We start from the raw sequence: 17,198 nt of genomic DNA, 5'->3' as shown, positions 1-17,198 counted from the left end.
GCTGCGCCAGGTGACGCCTGTGACGTACGAAATTGCCCCTGTGAGCTCAACCTCGTCATCTACTGTGGCACCTAGTGATGTCGTGCACGTCAGTAGGCTCAAGGCCTACTACACTGTTTCCAAGTCCGGCCTTTAGTCGCTCCGGGACGGCGCTTTTGCCGCTGGGGGTAGTGCTACGGCATAGTATTACCGATGACGAAGAGGCGAGCAGTAAGAAGACGACGACAACGATTGGAGGCTAGCGCGGGCTGTTGCCTCTTGGCCAAGTGCGGCGTATTACGTTGTAAATATACTTGTATATAGCTTTTCATTTGCGTCTTCTTACGTAACAATACTATTGGAAACCGCGGTGCTCGCTGTGCATGTTCGCGGCGTCTTTTCTTTGCATGCGTAGCAATGGCGCGTTCCCTGTGGCACAACAGGCGTCGCAGCGTCGAGATTAAAGCAGCGACCGCGTTCGCGCGGTTTCCATTTGTGCTTCGACGCCGTAGCGCTCGCTGTGAATCTTCGCGGCGTCCATGCGGTTGCGCATAACCCACGTTCACGAAGTGCAACGTCACTGTAACTTTTATTGCGATAGGAATTATACGGACACTCCACGCCCCTTTCTGCCGTTGCCGTCGGCGTCGCTGTCGCCATGTGCACCGCCGTGAGGTTCCGTATGAGTGAAAGCGCGTGAGGGCGAACCAGCGAACGCGGTTCAATCTCGCGTGCGTGAGCGAGGAACGCGGCTCACATCCGTGCTGTGAAGAGTGGGGAGTCAATCCCATCGCTCGGAATTAGTTGTCAAGATTGGAGTCGGGCATGAATTAGATGGTAGCTGGCCCATGCAGTCGTCCACCTATCCACGCTGAGGACGTTGTTAAAGGGAAGAACTGCTTCTCATCGAGAACGAGGAATATAGGTTTATTTACAATATCCACATCAGGACGTTGCAGTTCATCAGTCCAGCATGACTGCGAGAGAAAGTACCCTGAGCAGCCGCACAACAGCGGTTTATAAACAGTCGGTCCCCCTTCGATCCCAAGGGGAGAGAAACGGCCGACCAGGCACCGTAGACGGGCCGCCTCTTTGCGCTAGGGATTACACACACACACACTTCCGCACAGGTTCACGCTCCTCAACCGAGGTCAGACGGTCTTCGCAGAATTCTGGGCTGACGTCAGGAACGGTGCGTGGGAAGGGGCCTCGAACTGTGTTCCCTCGGGGACTCCCTTGTTCACAGCCGACCAGGTCGGCGGTGGCAGGTTCCGTCACAAAGCCTGGTTCGTCGAACTCATCACGGCAATCCGGCAACGCATAGTGGCGGACGTGGCGCATTGTCCAAGAAAAGTTGACGCCGCTGTCGCAACTGGCTGGCAAAACTTGCACCTCAGCGGGCCTTTCTTAACAGTGCCCTCTCCTGTCGCGCACAAGGCGGATTGTCAGGCGAGGGAGGAGGGGCGTTCTTCTCCAGAGGCTGCTAGGGTGCCTCGATGTCCTCTTCGCCCGCCGCTCCGTAGAGAGTGGAGACAACCGCTGCGTCTCGTACGGCGTTGGCTACGCAAATCGCGTACGCCGTAGTAGACGCCTTTGGCAGACGCTGTAGGGAAGCATTGCCGGCGCTCGCGCGTCTTGAATTAGGTCTGCGACGTGGCTGAAGTGCGCACCTGCGCGGGTCTCATCTTCAAACTGATCTGCGATGTTTGCAGAGTGCGCGCAGTGCCGGTAGCTTCGTATGCTCTGTGCTTTCGACGTTTCGTTCGCGTTGAAGCGGCAGATGCATGAAGGTGAATTCGCTTGCTCCTGCCGCGATTGCTCGCTCCAGAATTTTGACAGCGAGTTTCTGCGCTCATCGAGCGAGATGTGTTCATGTTTACCTGTGCGCGCTTGACACCGTGCTGGTCACTTTACTTAAAACACGTTAGCGGGCTAGTTCGTTTGAATCAATAATTGAATGTGTAAGCGTGATTGAACGAGGACATCGAAAGAAGCAGACACAAAGACAGCGCTGTCTCAATGTGTCTGTTTCTTTCTACGTCCTCGTTGAGTCAAGCTTACATAATGTATCATTGTTAATTTCGTTAGTAAGCAAACGTTTACAAAGTTATACGTCCTATAAAGCTTCTATATTTACTTCGTACAGCTATCTATTAACTTGTTATCGCAATCGGTGTTTCGACTTTCGGGTGGAACAGCGAATTTTTCGTTTACCATATTCCTGCGGCTGCGTGTCTTGCCGAAGATTTCCACCAATTTCGCAAACGCAGATCAAGAGCCTCAGTAGAACAGCCACATCCACAAGACCTGTGCACCCACTTTTCTTTCCGGCTGTCCGAAGTTACTGCCTTAGGATGAAGAGCCTTCCTGCATCTTCAATCGCATTTTTCTAGTAAACTATTTCACCTGACGTTTCCGTGACATTCGTTGTTCAACCTATTTTGGTCACTTCCAGCATCATGGAGAAGCTTATCTAGGCAGAGACAGCCACGCGACGATATGACGACACTCTTTGGTGACGTGTCATATACTTCTATGGGGGCATGTCTCACATTTTACCTGCTATCCCTTCATTTATTCTTCGGCTGACCTCGTTTCGTCGCACAACCTAACCTTCATGCCTCGTTAACAGGAACTGAATGTTGCGGAAAGAAATAATCTGAGTATTAATGACACTTTTAGCTAAACCGCCGGTACTTTTGCGTTTAGAGTACGCACATAGGTGGCATTCCATGGTCTATGTGCGTAATATCTTATATACATAGATTATTTCACCTGCGCTGCACCTAATATGCCAGAGTACACCGTTTTGCGTTTTGAATTGACCGTTTTTTATGGGATCGCCGCTGTTATCAAGTTATCGCTGTGCGCAATGCGCGCCTACTGTATGCAAAATCCTTTGAACGCAGTCGCTTGTTTAATCAGACAGTGCGCGCAACGCAGAGTTTGTGTCGTACGTTCTCAAATGTGTGTAAGAACAATGGATTACTCCTGAATGTACAGTAATACATCAATAAATAACAGGAGGACTTGATTCGTGAGATCATATTCCATGACCACCGACCACATAAGCCACAGTCGTTGTGCTTCACGCGTTGCTTGCCTTTCTGGACACAAGTTCTCCCAACAAAGCTATCGATTGTTACCTCATGGCTTTTACAGTGCGTCTTGCCGTTCGGCTCACTACAATATGATAATATGTGGCAAGTATGCGTTGTCTGCGGTGATATGTACGTAACAACTTGAACATGCGCATTTCAAACATGGCTTTGTTCAGTTGGCGTGGTTTTGCTTCAGTACAGCGATGTTCGTCGCGCAGTAAAGCCTTTTGGCTTAGCTGTTACGAGAAAGTCCTGATAAGTACTCAGCCGAACACGAAAAACATTGAGCTATGAACCTGTAACTGCCACACTATTCAGCATACTCGGCCAGGAAGTCAATGTACTTCTGCCTTGCATGTGCCCTGCACCTTTTTAGGTCCTTGCAAGCTAAGTTCTTCCGGCTGATGGTGCAACCACTCATTTGTAGGATTAGCTGCCACCAGAACTCCTTCAAATGATAGCATGTTTCGGTGTTTCTTGAGATTGTGGAGCAATGTAGTCAGAGGAACACAGGCCAGTATGGTGAATTGGGCATTATTTAAAAGCCTAGGTAAGTCAGTTTTTTATTGTTTCATCTTTAGTGCGCGACAAGGCAGTATCACGCAACAGCTTTGTAATGCTACACATTTGAAGAGCTTTCATTGACGTGTTCCTCTGATATTCTTTTTCAAATTTGTCACGGAAGCACAGTAATACTCTGCAATAATGGTTGAACCTTGTTGAAGGTAGTCCAACAGCGGAATTTTTTTCTTATCTAAAAAAATTGACTATTGCCATTTGCTTCCGCACCAACCATTGCACATGGAACTTTGACCTTAGGGAACCAATGTGCAGCTATTCCTTGGCCTGAACGAGGAGGAAGGAAACAGGGGGGCGCGATGTTTTGTTAATCATGACACTATAAAGCCAACAGGCAACAAAGCCTAGGAAAGCCTATAGAGGTAATTAACGGTGGCTGAAATTTAAATGTAGAAAATAATAAAGAAAAGAGACAATGAAAGTAGACGAAGAGATAACTTGTCGCCGAGGGGAGACGAACCCACAACCTACGAATTACCCGTGTCTTGCACTACCGATTATGCTACGGCGACGGCCATCAATCCGTCCACTATCTTGTACATATGTGTGCACTAGAGCTAGCCCAAGGAGTTTTAGCCAGCGCCACTCAGGGTCATGAGGGTAGGATGTGGAATATCACTTTTTATCCGATAGCGTCGTTTAACGCTTACTTGGAAGAAGAGGCATCTCGCTAAAAAAATCTCACATGTTACATAATGACACCAAGGCTGCCAGATTCCAGACCTTTGTTATGAATGAACGAGGAGACTGGAAATAGAGGGACTCGACCTTTTGTTAAACACAACCCTATAGCGCCAGCAGGCAATGACAACGATGATTTCGCCTCGAGATCATAGAAATCCATGTTTCATCTTGCATTACCAGTTTGTCCAGGAAATTTGACAGATTTTTAGCAAAATGCTGCAAAACTTCCATTGATGTCTGCGCACGTTTCCTCTTTTGTTCAGCTGTCGAAAATTTTCAGATCCACCTTGCTGCACGCTTTCTTATTTCCTAGTTTCCGTGAGAATTGGCACCTGTAACATATTCTTGCTTTGTAGCTCGAGGGGCACAGACGAAGACTACAAGAAGACGGGTCAAGTGCTACAAACCAAGAATATGTTATCGTACCAACTCACTCAACTCTCCATCCGTTTGCCGCATTGGCACCTGCTCGCTCACGTCACCTTCCCAGGTGTGCAACAGTAATTTAGGCTGATATTCGGCCGTCCTCCATTATGTCCTTGTAGGCTTTAACACTTGCAGGCACACTTCAGAGATAGAAACCGGGCTTTCATTGTGTTTCTCGGTTTTAACAGCCTTATGGCTACTTTTGAAGTTGCGCGCTCAACGTTTAGCGGTAGCATACGAAGTGTCAGTGTTGCACCATGTTTACGACATTTCAACAATTGCTTCGAATGTTTCCCTCAGAGGAACAGCAGCTTGAGTATAGTCCTATGCTCTTCCACAGTGAGCTGTTCCTGAAGGTGCTGCCGTATTCACTTTAAACTTAGAAAATAAATATGAGCTTGAAACATAAGTAGCTCATCTTTGCACCACTTAAGATAGAGAAATCTGCTTACCTGCTCTGCGATTCAGAGCTGCCTAGCTGAATTTATTTCTGGATAAAGCTCCATACATATTAGCACCTCCTCATATCTTCTCTTACACAGAACGCCTTAAGCGTGCTTCCAGAGGTCTTCTCTCCGTGAAAGGTTTGCTACTTCAGGTGCCTACCGTTCTGCCTTCGTCGAAGTAGGGGAATCAGAAAGACACATTGTCGAGAGAAGCGGAACATGGTCAGCCACTTCTAAGCATTGGTTGGAATATAATAGCAGAGATAGAGTGCGCAGCCCGATCAGCCACTCCACAAGAGCATGAGCCGAGAAACTTGGAGTCCTTAAGGGGTGGTTCACGGTTCGGTGCCACTACCATAAACAATTACCAGCCGCCACGCAGCCATTGAAATGTCCTTGCGCCCTGCAAGGGCCGGCATACATAAAGCCGACCAGTGTACTAAGAACACGGGCCAAATAATGCTTCTTCAGACTCTGTAACGCTGGATTGTGTATTTGTGATAGAGAGAGAAAGAAATTTAGGTGCAAAAGGGCCGAGAGGTCGGCCTGAGCTATATCTTGATCTGGCCTGCTAATTCATGGGCTCGTCAGGAAGGCCAGATGGCCGCCAGGCGATGCGTCCATCTGGCCTCTGTGCGCCCCACTCTGACGAATAAAGTTGCCTCTCTCTCTCTCTCTCTCTCTCTCTCTCTCTCTCTCTCTCTCTCTCTGGCCTGTTACTCTACACTGCGGCAGGGGGGACGGGGAAGACAGAAACAATTACCTACAGTCAAGAATCTGGCTCAGGGGCCTAAGCAGTGGGCGAGGGGGGGGGGCTTCTCTTAAGAGTTATAAACAAAACAACTGAATAATAAAGAAAAAAAAGCAATTACACAGAAATTCTGATAATTGTCTACTCATGTGTAACCATTGTTTGGCTGGGATGTTACTTAGCTTTCGCTGTGTTTTCCCAAGTTTCGCTTATCCCATCCTCAAATTTTCGTGGCCCAAACCCCAAATTTCAAGTTGGCTTATGCCAAAATTTAAGTTGGCCCACCCCTAGTATAGGCTTCCCATGCATTCTTAAGGATCTGTATGTATCCCTATGGCAAAATGTCGCGCTTACCACGTTACGGAGACGATTTTGCTAGCAAAATTGCCGTGGTACTCGCCAACGAATGTTAAAGCATTAAAACGCTTTCACAACCTAACAGTCAAACCGGCCTCGCGTACGAGCTCCCACAGTGTCTGTAGTGCACAAGGGCATCGACATGAGGGGTGGCCATGCCTCCAGTTAGACAATGCCTTGTCTCATGTGCTTCTGCCTGGCTATCGCAAGACCAGGACAGACCGACAGTACGTGGTGCACATGCAGCGCTGTCAGACGGGCACTGGTATCATACGTAGTGCATGTCCGTTGGTTTATTTCGCTCTATGTATTTGTACCTTTTGTTGCCTAGGGATAGGATACGCTAGAATGATAATTAAGTTTACACACTGGCGATGACGTAAGTGTCGTTAGGCTCTATCACTTGCTCAGTTTCCTTGTCACGAAAGAAAAAAAATTGATGGCGATGGTGATGAGAACATGTGCATATACAAGTCGACCACGTAGCACCATCTACGAAGTCGCAACGCTTTGGAAATGTGCATGCACAGCTAAATGCGCTCCCATGTAACTGCATTGTGTGTTTGTGTGCTGGTTCCTATTACTACAGGCTGGGGTGGCAACCGCAGCGAGGACAGCGTCTCGGCGCGCTTTGACGCCGTGCTGAAGCGTTACAACGTGGACCCCGACGCCTGCCTCAAGGTGGCCATGTGCTCCGTGGGACGCCTCGGCGCCGATGGCGGCGACGGGATGCAGAGCAAGCAGCGCCGCCAAGCCGGCCCTGTCGAGGTACTCGACTCCATGCTAAGGTAACGTCACCTTCACAAGGCCGCTCCTTCGCGTGCGGACACTTTAAAGCTTCAGGCACACACATAAACAACGCAACCATTCTGCACTAGACGCTGTGTCAAGTGTCACTTAGAGCCATTACGGAGTTGTAGTTTCTCCGTAAACGTATCGCCCATCGCACAATACGGGGTTGCCGTAGACGTGGACGTCTGCATGTGGTCACCTAACATGCAGAGTTGCTTTTATTTTTATTGCGATACCAATTATACGGACACTCGAGGCACATTTGCGCCACCGTCGTCGTGCTGTGGCAGTACCGGTGCGCATGCGCAGTTCGGGCCCGACAGGTTAGAAGGCCTCCCTAAGATGCGCACTGCGTTAGGCTGCAAAAGCAGCAACACCAACTGCGTTTGCCGGCTCTCCCCTTGCCGGAGCAACGTTCTGTCTTCCGCTGCCGGCACTAAGGTTGCGCGCATACAGATATCATTTCTGATGAGCAGCTGTGTGTATACCACACCGTGGTACATACACTGGCCTCAGCGAAGCAGACAACAAACGTCAAGCTAAATCTCTCTAATGCTTTGATTGGGCGCCGGCTAACGCCGATGGTGTTCCGTTCGTCTCAACCACCAAGGTTCCAAGCCGGCAGCGCTGCTGCCCCCGGCATTTCTCGTGGCGCCATCGTTGCGACACATCCATCAAGGCACTGTTCCGCACCAGGAGTTCACCGGCGTACTGCGCAGTGCCACGTCGTTTGCACGTATTGTAAGAAATCCGTACGAGAAGCTGGAGCTCAACGCTAAACCATGGTATCGTGTTCACTGATTCGCCTTCGGGCAAAACTGCCCCTTCTTCGACATGTACGCCCACGTAACACAAAAACCTGCCTAACGCGTTGTGGTCGAACGCAGCGTCACAAGTTGTCGTTGCCAGTGTTCTTGCTGCAATTCACGTCTACAGTAACTAGGTGTTTCGTGAAGGTAGCTACGCTTACGGACTTAAAACCGTGGGGGACGTAAATACTTACGGGAGGGCATAGCGCAACACGATTGAAGCCAAACATGTCAGTCCAACACGCGATCGTCACATCAGAGTGCGCAGTAGGTTCTTTCTCCTCCAGCTCTGCAGGCAGGCAGGGCAGCCGAAATGCGCATCGAATAAAACCTACGGGAAACAGTTCCCGGCCAATAAATATACTGTGTCTTGGAGGTCATGTCTGGAGCCGATCGTGCGAGCGAAGAAGCGGAGGGGATGGCATCACGAAGAGCTTGCTTGCCAAGGCTGGCTGCGTGTCGCAATGCTCTCTCATTTTATTTGTTACCTCCGTGCCAGGCTCTTAAGACACGGCTAACCACTGCTTCGAGATTGCTTCGATGACCGAAAGAGCATGTTCGAGTCATAATATGTGCCCGTGGTGGATTGGACATCAAGAAAATGGGCCACCTCAGAGTTTCCCAGGCCCTCACTACCGCCGCTAGACTTACGGAGGCGGATACGGCGGAAGATATTGTATGTCCGAACATGGTGCAAAACATATTGGTGGCAAGCACACCATCAATGCGCAGTGCCATAGCCTACGCCGATGTGAGAGTGTGCTTATTGGACAAGCAAGTTACGAAGTTAGTGCATATGTGGCAGCCCCCGAAAACTCATGCAAAGGAGTTATTCGCGACATTGATCCAACCATTCAGCTAGAGGAGCTCAAACGACTCATCATTCAACCCAATCATCCAAGCACCCTCGAGGTCAAAAGAATCAAGAACACAAGCACGGTAGTCATACTGTTTTATGGACTCAAGGTCTCGGACTACGTAATATACGGTCCCACATTGGTCAAATTCTCACTCTATCGCAAACAAAATTGGTCGCAGAGTTGACGTTTGCCCAACCCCTGAAAATGCAATCTGCCGCGGCTGTGGTGCGAGCAACCCGGACGATAAGCACGAATTTACACCGAAGTGCACCCTCTGCAGAGGCCCTCGTCCCACGGCCGACAAAACCTGCCAGCAAAAGTTTCAAATTCCGTTTGTAGTTAGACAACGGAGAAGAGAACGGCGCAACCGCACACAATCCAGCCCACCAACTGGGTCGCCAACTCCTCTCAAGCCGGCCCTCAGCAGCTCGCACAGATCCAGGAGCCGATCCCGACACCCCGGCGGCGAGGATGGCGGCTACCAGGGCCGTGCCCCTTCTATGGTCACTGACGGAACGCTCGTCTTCCAGAGGCCACAAGGCCCCTAGGACACGCTCCCGCTCCCGTTCTTGAGGCCACTCGCGTTCCAGGAGACCAGCAGTTCAGATCCAGGAGCTTGCTTAACATATACTTAACATTACTTAACATATAGTTATTTATACTTAACATATACAGTGCACCCAATGACCTCAGGCAAAGATTCACGGCAATTCTCAACAGGGCTACTAGCAAGGCCAATACACTACCACTCCTGGTTGCCGGAAACTTCAACGCTCCGCAAGGAGCATAGGGGTACCATCAAGCCAAGCACAAGGGCGTTGACCCATGGCAAACTATAGTCAATAATACCCTCACGCTTATAATAGATCCGGCTTTTCCAACAAGGATAGGCAACTCCTGCTCCAGGGATACCACGCCTGACCTCTTTTTCATACGAAATGTGGAGTCGGCCTCTTGGTCCAACCTCCAAGTGGACCTGGGCAGCGATCATAATATCCTGGCCACCTCTCTCAACGTGAGAAGCGGGGACCTCAAAGAGTTCACTATTACAGATTGGGAGTACTGTAGCAAGATTTCGAAAGAGCGAGCACAAACACATGACTCAGTACTTAGTGTAGAGCAGTGGGCTGACCAGTTAAAACAGGATATCAGTGCGCCGACAAAGAAAGTCCAGACTGAACTGGAGGTGGACAGGATGATAGCCACCTCGCTCATCTTCTAGAAGCTAAAACGTCACTTTTGAACAAATGGAAAGGGCAGAAACTCAACCGAAAGCTCCAAAAAAAGATCGCAGAGCTCAACAAAACTTAAAAAGATCACGGCCAAACCTTGAGCAGGCAACAGTGGGATGAGGTCTTCAATCCCATGGATGGCCAGATGGGAGTTGGAGCTGAATGGAACCCACTCAAAGCATCTGCTCGATGATGCCAATACCTAGTCCAACCAACGACAAGTGATAGCGAAGGTTCTGCACGAGGCATCACAATCAGAGACAATAAAGACCGTACTTGAAAGACTCGCTCGCACGTATCTGCCACTGGGCAACTCGAGTGACGAAGACTATCCGCCCTACAAAGGCTCATCCTGCCCCGAGCTAGATAACACCTTCAAGACTTACAAAGTAAGGGAGGCCTTCCAGAATCTAAATGGCAGCTCGGCCCCTTGTCATGATGGCATCCCAGACCGGGCCCTTAGAAACCTGGACGACGGTTCCATAGAATGGTTGACAGAGATCAATGGAATATGGGAACGAGAAGTTGTCCCGGAGTCCTGGAAAATGGCCTCGGTCATCCTCATTTCAAAGCCTGGAAAACCCCCGGCTCTCTCGAACCTCAGACCTATTTCTCTTGCGTCCTGCGTGGGGAAAGTGGCGGAACATGTCATACACAATCGCATTTCCAAGCATTCCAGAAACAAGGATTGCTTCCGTACAACGTGATCGGTTTTAATCCGGCCCCGTCAACGCAGGACGTGATGAAGCTCATCAAGTGTCAAATTATTCACAACACCACAAGAGATATAACAGGCCTCTTAAACCTAGACCTAGAGAAGGACTTTGACGATGTATCTCAAGCTCACATGCTGAACTCCATCTCGGTGCTCAAATTTGGAGACGCCTTCCACAGATACCTAAGCTCGTTCCTCAGGGATCGCAAGGCCATGGTCAAAATCGGTGACCTCAAGTCCGACAATTTCAGTTGGGGCTCCACAGGCATGCCACAAGGAGCGGTAGTCTCACCACTGCTTTTTAACATTACCACGAAGAAAGAACTATCGCAAGGGCTCTCCAACGTAGAAGGGATAAATCATACGCTCTACGCTGATGACATCACAATCTGGTACACCAGAGGAAGCGACGCAGACGTTGATTTAGGATTACAGGAAACTGTAGATCAGAGATGTACCTGGAAAATACGGGGCTTAGATGCTCCCCGTGCAAGTCTGAGCTCCTCTACAGGCCAGTCAGGAGAGGACCCAACCCTAGAGGCTAAAAACCGTTGTCTGAAATAAACATCAAACTCTACACTAAAAGCAGCTGTACCATCCCCAGAGTAGAGGCCATTCCGGTCCTAGGCACGTTCATCGAATCCAATGGCTGTAACAATACGATGCTCGACAAGCTCACAGCCAAAACTGAGAACATGATCAGACTCATCAACAGAGACTCGAGGGCGTGGAGGCCTTCAAGAAGACAACCTCTTTTCGTTCCTGCCTTCCGTTCCACGTCGTTCCACGCCTTCCTCATGAGTGATATAGTTTCTGTGGCAGCCATGCACAATTGGTATAACTCCGAGAAGAAAAGAATAACACACTAACAAGAAAAAGTATCAAAAAAGTACTAGGCATTCTGTTACGGGCGAGCACGGACCTCCTTATGCAACTAGGAGTGCACAACACATTGGACGAGATAATCGAGGCCCAGGAGTCAGCCCAACTGGCCCGTCTATCGTGTACCCCGATTGGAAAGAAGTTCCTGGTGGTTCTTGGGATCAACCCTATCCTCATGGAAGAGCGGAAATATGAAATCTCAGAAGATCAAACGAACAACATACGAGTCTCGCCGTTTCCCCGTAATATTCATCCTCAACACAACGTAAGCGGACGCAGGGCAAGAGCCCTGCCCTCCTTAAGCGTACCAAAGACTATCCCTACTCGGCATGTTTTGTCGATGCAGCTCAATATCGGCAGCCGTCTAACTTCGCTATTACCCTCGTTGATCACAACGGACAGATAGTGAATGCGACTTCCCTGAAGTGCTCAACACCAACCAGAGTGGACCACGTCGCAGTTGCTATAGCACTCCTAGATAACAGCAGATCACAAATCTTCACTGGTTCGAGATCGGCGGTCAGGGCTTTCGCTTCAGGTTCCATCGCTGAGGAGGCTCACAAGATGCTCCTAAACAAGATAATCTCTCCGCGCACCATCACGTGGTTTCCGGCGCATCTCAACCCCCAGCTTAACTCCTTTCCCAATTTCAATGACATCGCCCACTCCCAAGCGCGAGTACTAACCTACCGCGTGGGAGCAGGGTCGAGCTCAGACTCCGGGGTTATCGAGTTTCGGGACACTCTCAATACTTTAAGCGAAATCACTACGCACTATCACCTGGGTAGGAGGACTTATCTTACGCCTCGTAGCAAACTGGCTAGACCTCGGGCGTCCCCTTTACGCATGCTTCAGACTAACTCCTATCCAAACCTGGCCCTTTTCCATACGATCACTCCAGAGGCATTTAGCTCTACTTGCCCCCAATGTGGGGCTGTTAGCAATGTCGCACACATGCTCTGGTGATGCCCCTCGTTACAGAGACCCAATCGCATCACGAAAGGTTGGAGCTCTGCCATCCAGAGCTCAGAACTTTCACGGCAAACTTGGGCTGTTCAGAGAGCCCATGATGCGGCGGTTAGGCTCGGCCTACAAGTTCCCACGTGGGAGCGGCTCGCAGCTCTGCCCTAGGGCAAAGCTTTTCAGGACCTTGTAAATAAAGTTCTTTATCTGTCTGTCCATACCTAAAGCACTTTATTGCGTACAGAATTCTGTATGAGTCTACGTCCTAACTGAACAAGTAGTCACGTTTGTTCGCCGTAGTAGAATAAACCAGTCTAGCCATCGTTCACAGTATCGTTTTTTCCGCTGTTGTCACACGCTCACTATCGTTGCACAGAAAATGTATCGCCTCTCAAAAACGTGATGTTCCATCTAGTAACGCTTTGCAATATCGAGAAAGATGCTTGGTAGCGAGCAACCTGTCAAACGCTTAGCAGTCCCAACTTAGATTCCCAAGAGGGATCGGCACTTTCTTTTTTTTCATTTTAATAGTGCAATGTGTCGTAGTGGTAGTGCAAACGTCTTGATTGCGTGTAACGGAGAGTGAGGGAAGTTACTAGAAGCACAGTGAGAACAAGAACTCGCTCAAACCACCACGCAACCCGAACCTGACGCACCAGATTCGAACAAAACGCCTCTCAATGCGTAAAGCACCCGTCGTGACGAAAGCAGGTCCTGGCTCTGGCTACTACCAGTGGCGCTCAGACACTTGTTGTCTATGGCTTTGCAAGCACGAGCACTCTAGCTTGCACAATGTAACTTTCTGCAGAAAATGTCGCGCTACCCACAGCATCTGTATGCCCGCAGGAACCGGACTAGCGCTAACTAAAAACAGTGTTTGTGACTAGCGTGCACTACTAGTGCGATTCAAGTGTTTTTCATTATTTTTATTTCAAGATTGTAAATGTAGAAGAAATAAGTTTGTGATCCATGGACAAAAATTCTCGTAAGCAATCTTAAAAATATTCATTGACCATCACATATGACAGCTAGTAATGCAGCTGTGTAAAAACCGTCTGTGTACAATAATATCACGTTGTGATTCTTAATTGAAAAATATTGAAATAAACGTACACGTTATGTGACTAAAATAATTTATTGCATGAACCATCGCAAAAGAATTACGAACAAAGGAGAAAAGTTATTAAAAAATTAAGTGTTACACGCTTGTAAAACGTTAAGGCCGAAAGCATGAGCACACACTTGGCACACTTTATGTCACGTTTAAGATACCTTTATGAATAACTGCGGCAACTATCCATCAGAGCGCACGACAGGACTCACCTAAATCGCCGCCCCTACTGGTAATGGGCCAGTGCCGTCAGCGCCTACGCAGCGGGAAAAGCAGCATGGAAACGCTGGCACGACGAGGGGCATCGGAGGCAGCGGTGGAAGAATACGACGAATGCGCGAGCAGTGGCAGGAGCAGCCAGTGCAGTGGCAGCAGCAGTGGCACGAGCAACATGTGCCGTCAGGCACGCACTAGGCACACCCTTAGTAAACCAGTATCGTGGAGCAGCCATGGCTTCAGGGAAACGCGCTCGTCTCGCACCCCAGAGGCCTATGTGCCAAACTTTCTTTTCAAAGCCATTCATTTACTTTGTTTACAGGAACCTCCCTGAGAAATGTGACGTCTATCTGAGCTTTTGTTCGCATGATTTTTTACTCTTCGTGGCGTCGACCATTTTCGTTACGGCGCAGTTTGGCCAAGGCAACCGCTAACATATAGACGCTATGGCGTTGAGCTGCAGAGCACGGGGTCGCGGGATCGAATCCCGGCCACGGCGGCCGCATTTCGATGGGGACGAAATGCGAAAACACCCGTGTACTTACATTTAGGTGCGCGTTAAAGAACCCCACATGGTCGAAATTACCGGAGTCCTCCACTACGGCGTGCCTCATAATCAGAAAGTGGTTTTGGCACGTAAAACCCCATAATTTAATTTAATTTAAATTAAAACATAGACACCTAAGGCTTTCACTTTAATAACATTGTTGTGGTATACTACCACTATATCTGTTTCTTAGTGAGCGAATACGCTAGTTGAAAGCCCTACATCCGATCACCGCATTTGGATCGATAGCGTGGCACGTCCCAGCTCTCGCGAAACTGATTGCCACGTGTATTTTAGTTATGTTTCAGGCATGGTTACCCTGAAATGAATTGCGTTCCCTTTCTGTGTTCCATTTTGTAGCGCATAATGAGCGCTGTTGGTTCGTAAATGTCGAAAACAGCAACTGAATTAAGAATTTTGCAAAGAGTGGTGATTCATGTGTGATACGCAACAACTATCGGTCACCATCACCGAAAGTGTTCGTACAACGAGGGCATTGGACAAGGAAGTTGCTGATTGCCTTCACTCGATGTGCTCGCAGCCTGACGTTCATGGACGAGGTTTTGCTAAGCCGCAGCCTACGGAGCGCGCGCCAGGTGGGGGAGGCAGGCGGCGACTGCGACGCCTTCAACCGCGGCGGCCGCTGTCCTTTCAACGCGGCTGCCTGGAGGGTCCTGCTGTCCACCATCAACCGGACGCTCGCGTAACGCGACACCATCACCGCCTTGCCTTACATCGTCACTCACAGCCCTGGAGTGGAGACGCGCCCCATCCTGCGGCCTTTACGCACCGACTGCCGAACTGCCATGTGCTCTTCCAGGAAGGACAGTAGCTGAGTGTGCCGTGACGTGCAGAAACAGCTGATATAGTAAAGCACCATTCGCTTACTTTGACATCTCACACGGGAAAAACAAAAATTGCGTGAGTAAAGTTTTGCACACAAGTCAACAAGCTTCCCCGTGCCTTTCCTTCGTCTAATATGCGCACATTGGATGGTAGGACGAACGGCGTTTTCAAGCAATAAACTGGAGAGGATAACAGGTAAAGAGAAGGAGAGCAGAAGAAAGGTAAGGGGCGCGTGAGTGGTTGGCGTAGGCGACAGCAGTCACGCGCAGCGTGACATTATCGAGATAACGTACGGTTAAGACACGCATAACTGCATCGAAATTTCTTTAATGTTGTGACCGATTCTATGCCAGGAAAGTCTCGTCGAATCAAATTGGGCGCACACGGTTCACTGTCAATCGCGGCATGGCACAATGATAGCAGTGTCACACAAGAAAGCTATCGCCGACCTTGGCAATCGTCTACGATGGTTTACTGCACATTATTTTAAATGCGTAAGTGTTTCTATGCTTGCCCAACCATAAGATCGGCCATCCTCCGTCCGTCCGTCATGTAAGACGATCGCTTTCAACATAGCGCCGGCAGCAGCGAGTGAATTCACCTGTGTGCTGCCTCTCACTTCCACGCCAACGAAGCGGCGAGAACACAGCGCTCACGGAGCTCTCAGCCCACGCCGCACTCTGCCACCTTCTCAGATTGTTTTCAAGATACAGGCCTGGGCGTCTCTCTTCAATGCTAAGTAAGCGGCGACATCGCAGTGCACACAGCTATCAGCAGCTGGCACTATTTGTCGTCATTGCAGAACCCTTCCAAGGTACGGTCCGCGCGGCGGCGATTTACGAAGCCGCCGCCTGAGTATGTTTGGTGGCGGTTGAAGCACTCACCCACTCTCGAGCTGCTGCTTTTCTCGCCTTATCAGCTTAGGTCAGTCGATGACAAAGCCATGGTTGTGTTTGCCATCCTGATATTGGCAAAGAGGCGGCAGCATCACCGCGTTAGCACAAAGAAATCGGGAATTATAACATCTTTAATATCGAGACGAGTAGATACGTGGCGTCAGTTTAACAGCAAGTGACACCAATAGTCAAGCAATATAGTTACCTCGGCGTATACATAAACGTTGGAAAGAATCAATTGCCTGCCCAGATAATCTGAAAGTAAAGAAGAACCGAAACGCAGCAATACTGAAACATAGAGCTCTTTGGGACAACAATAAATATGAGGTGGTGCGTGCAATCTGGAATTGAGTAATCGTGCCAGGGCTAACGTTCACAAACGCCATTCTTTGCTAAATATGTGATATGTTGTCGGGGCTGGAAGCTAACCAAATATAGGTAGGCCCGCAGTAAAAGCACAAATGACGCAGTGCAGGGCGACGTAGATTAGGCCTCTTTTGAAGTCAGAGAAGCGCACAGCAAAATTAATTTTCCAGGAAGGCTCAGGGACGTGAATCAAAATAAATGGGCGGTTAACGTGTACTGTTATCTGTACCGGAAACGCGTGGATACAGAATGGAGCTGCGGGTAAAGAAACAGGCAACCAAGTACAAGGTAATTGAAAGTGTAAATAGACAACCAAGAGTCATCAGAAACAAAGTAAGAGACACAGAGACGGCCAATAGGATGCAAAAGAATACAAACAAAACAAGGTCATGGTGATTTGAAAGAATGGGAAGAAACAAATTAGAATGATAAATCTGTACAATAACACAAAGGGCAGTGCATTGCTATTTGAGGCTCCACCTGGTCGCCTAAGAAAAAGAAACATACCGGAGCAAATATTTGCAACAAGTTCATGCATGTTGCAGCAAAAATCCGGAGTCTCTTTATTGCATCCTAATCGAATGCGAAGAGATTCGCCCGGCGAGACCCGGAGGTCGCGGCGCCGGACACCGACGCCGGA

General features: G+C 49.2%; 1 protein-coding gene across 1 annotated transcript in view; it reads left to right on the top strand.

The window, feature by feature from the left end:
* The window catches only part of LOC135909579 (uncharacterized), a 46,961-nt gene extending 31,581 nt beyond the window's left edge, over positions 1-15,380 (top strand). Inside the window, exons 4-5 of the mRNA XM_070521457.1 lie at positions 6,913-7,111; positions 14,992-15,380. Of these exons, the coding sequence (XP_070377558.1) occupies positions 6,913-7,111; positions 14,992-15,157 (365 nt within the window). The 3' untranslated portion in view covers positions 15,158-15,380. The remainder of the gene's footprint in view (positions 1-6,912; positions 7,112-14,991) is intronic.
* The last annotated feature ends 1,818 nt before the right edge of the window (positions 15,381-17,198 follow it).

The sequence above is a fragment of the Dermacentor albipictus genome, chromosome 7 (genome assembly GCF_038994185.2).
Source record: "Dermacentor albipictus isolate Rhodes 1998 colony chromosome 7, USDA_Dalb.pri_finalv2, whole genome shotgun sequence".
Taxonomy (NCBI): Eukaryota; Metazoa; Arthropoda; class Arachnida; order Ixodida; family Ixodidae; genus Dermacentor; species Dermacentor albipictus.
Note: the sequence above shows the minus strand (reverse complement) of the source record. Positions and strands in the feature narration are given on the sequence as shown.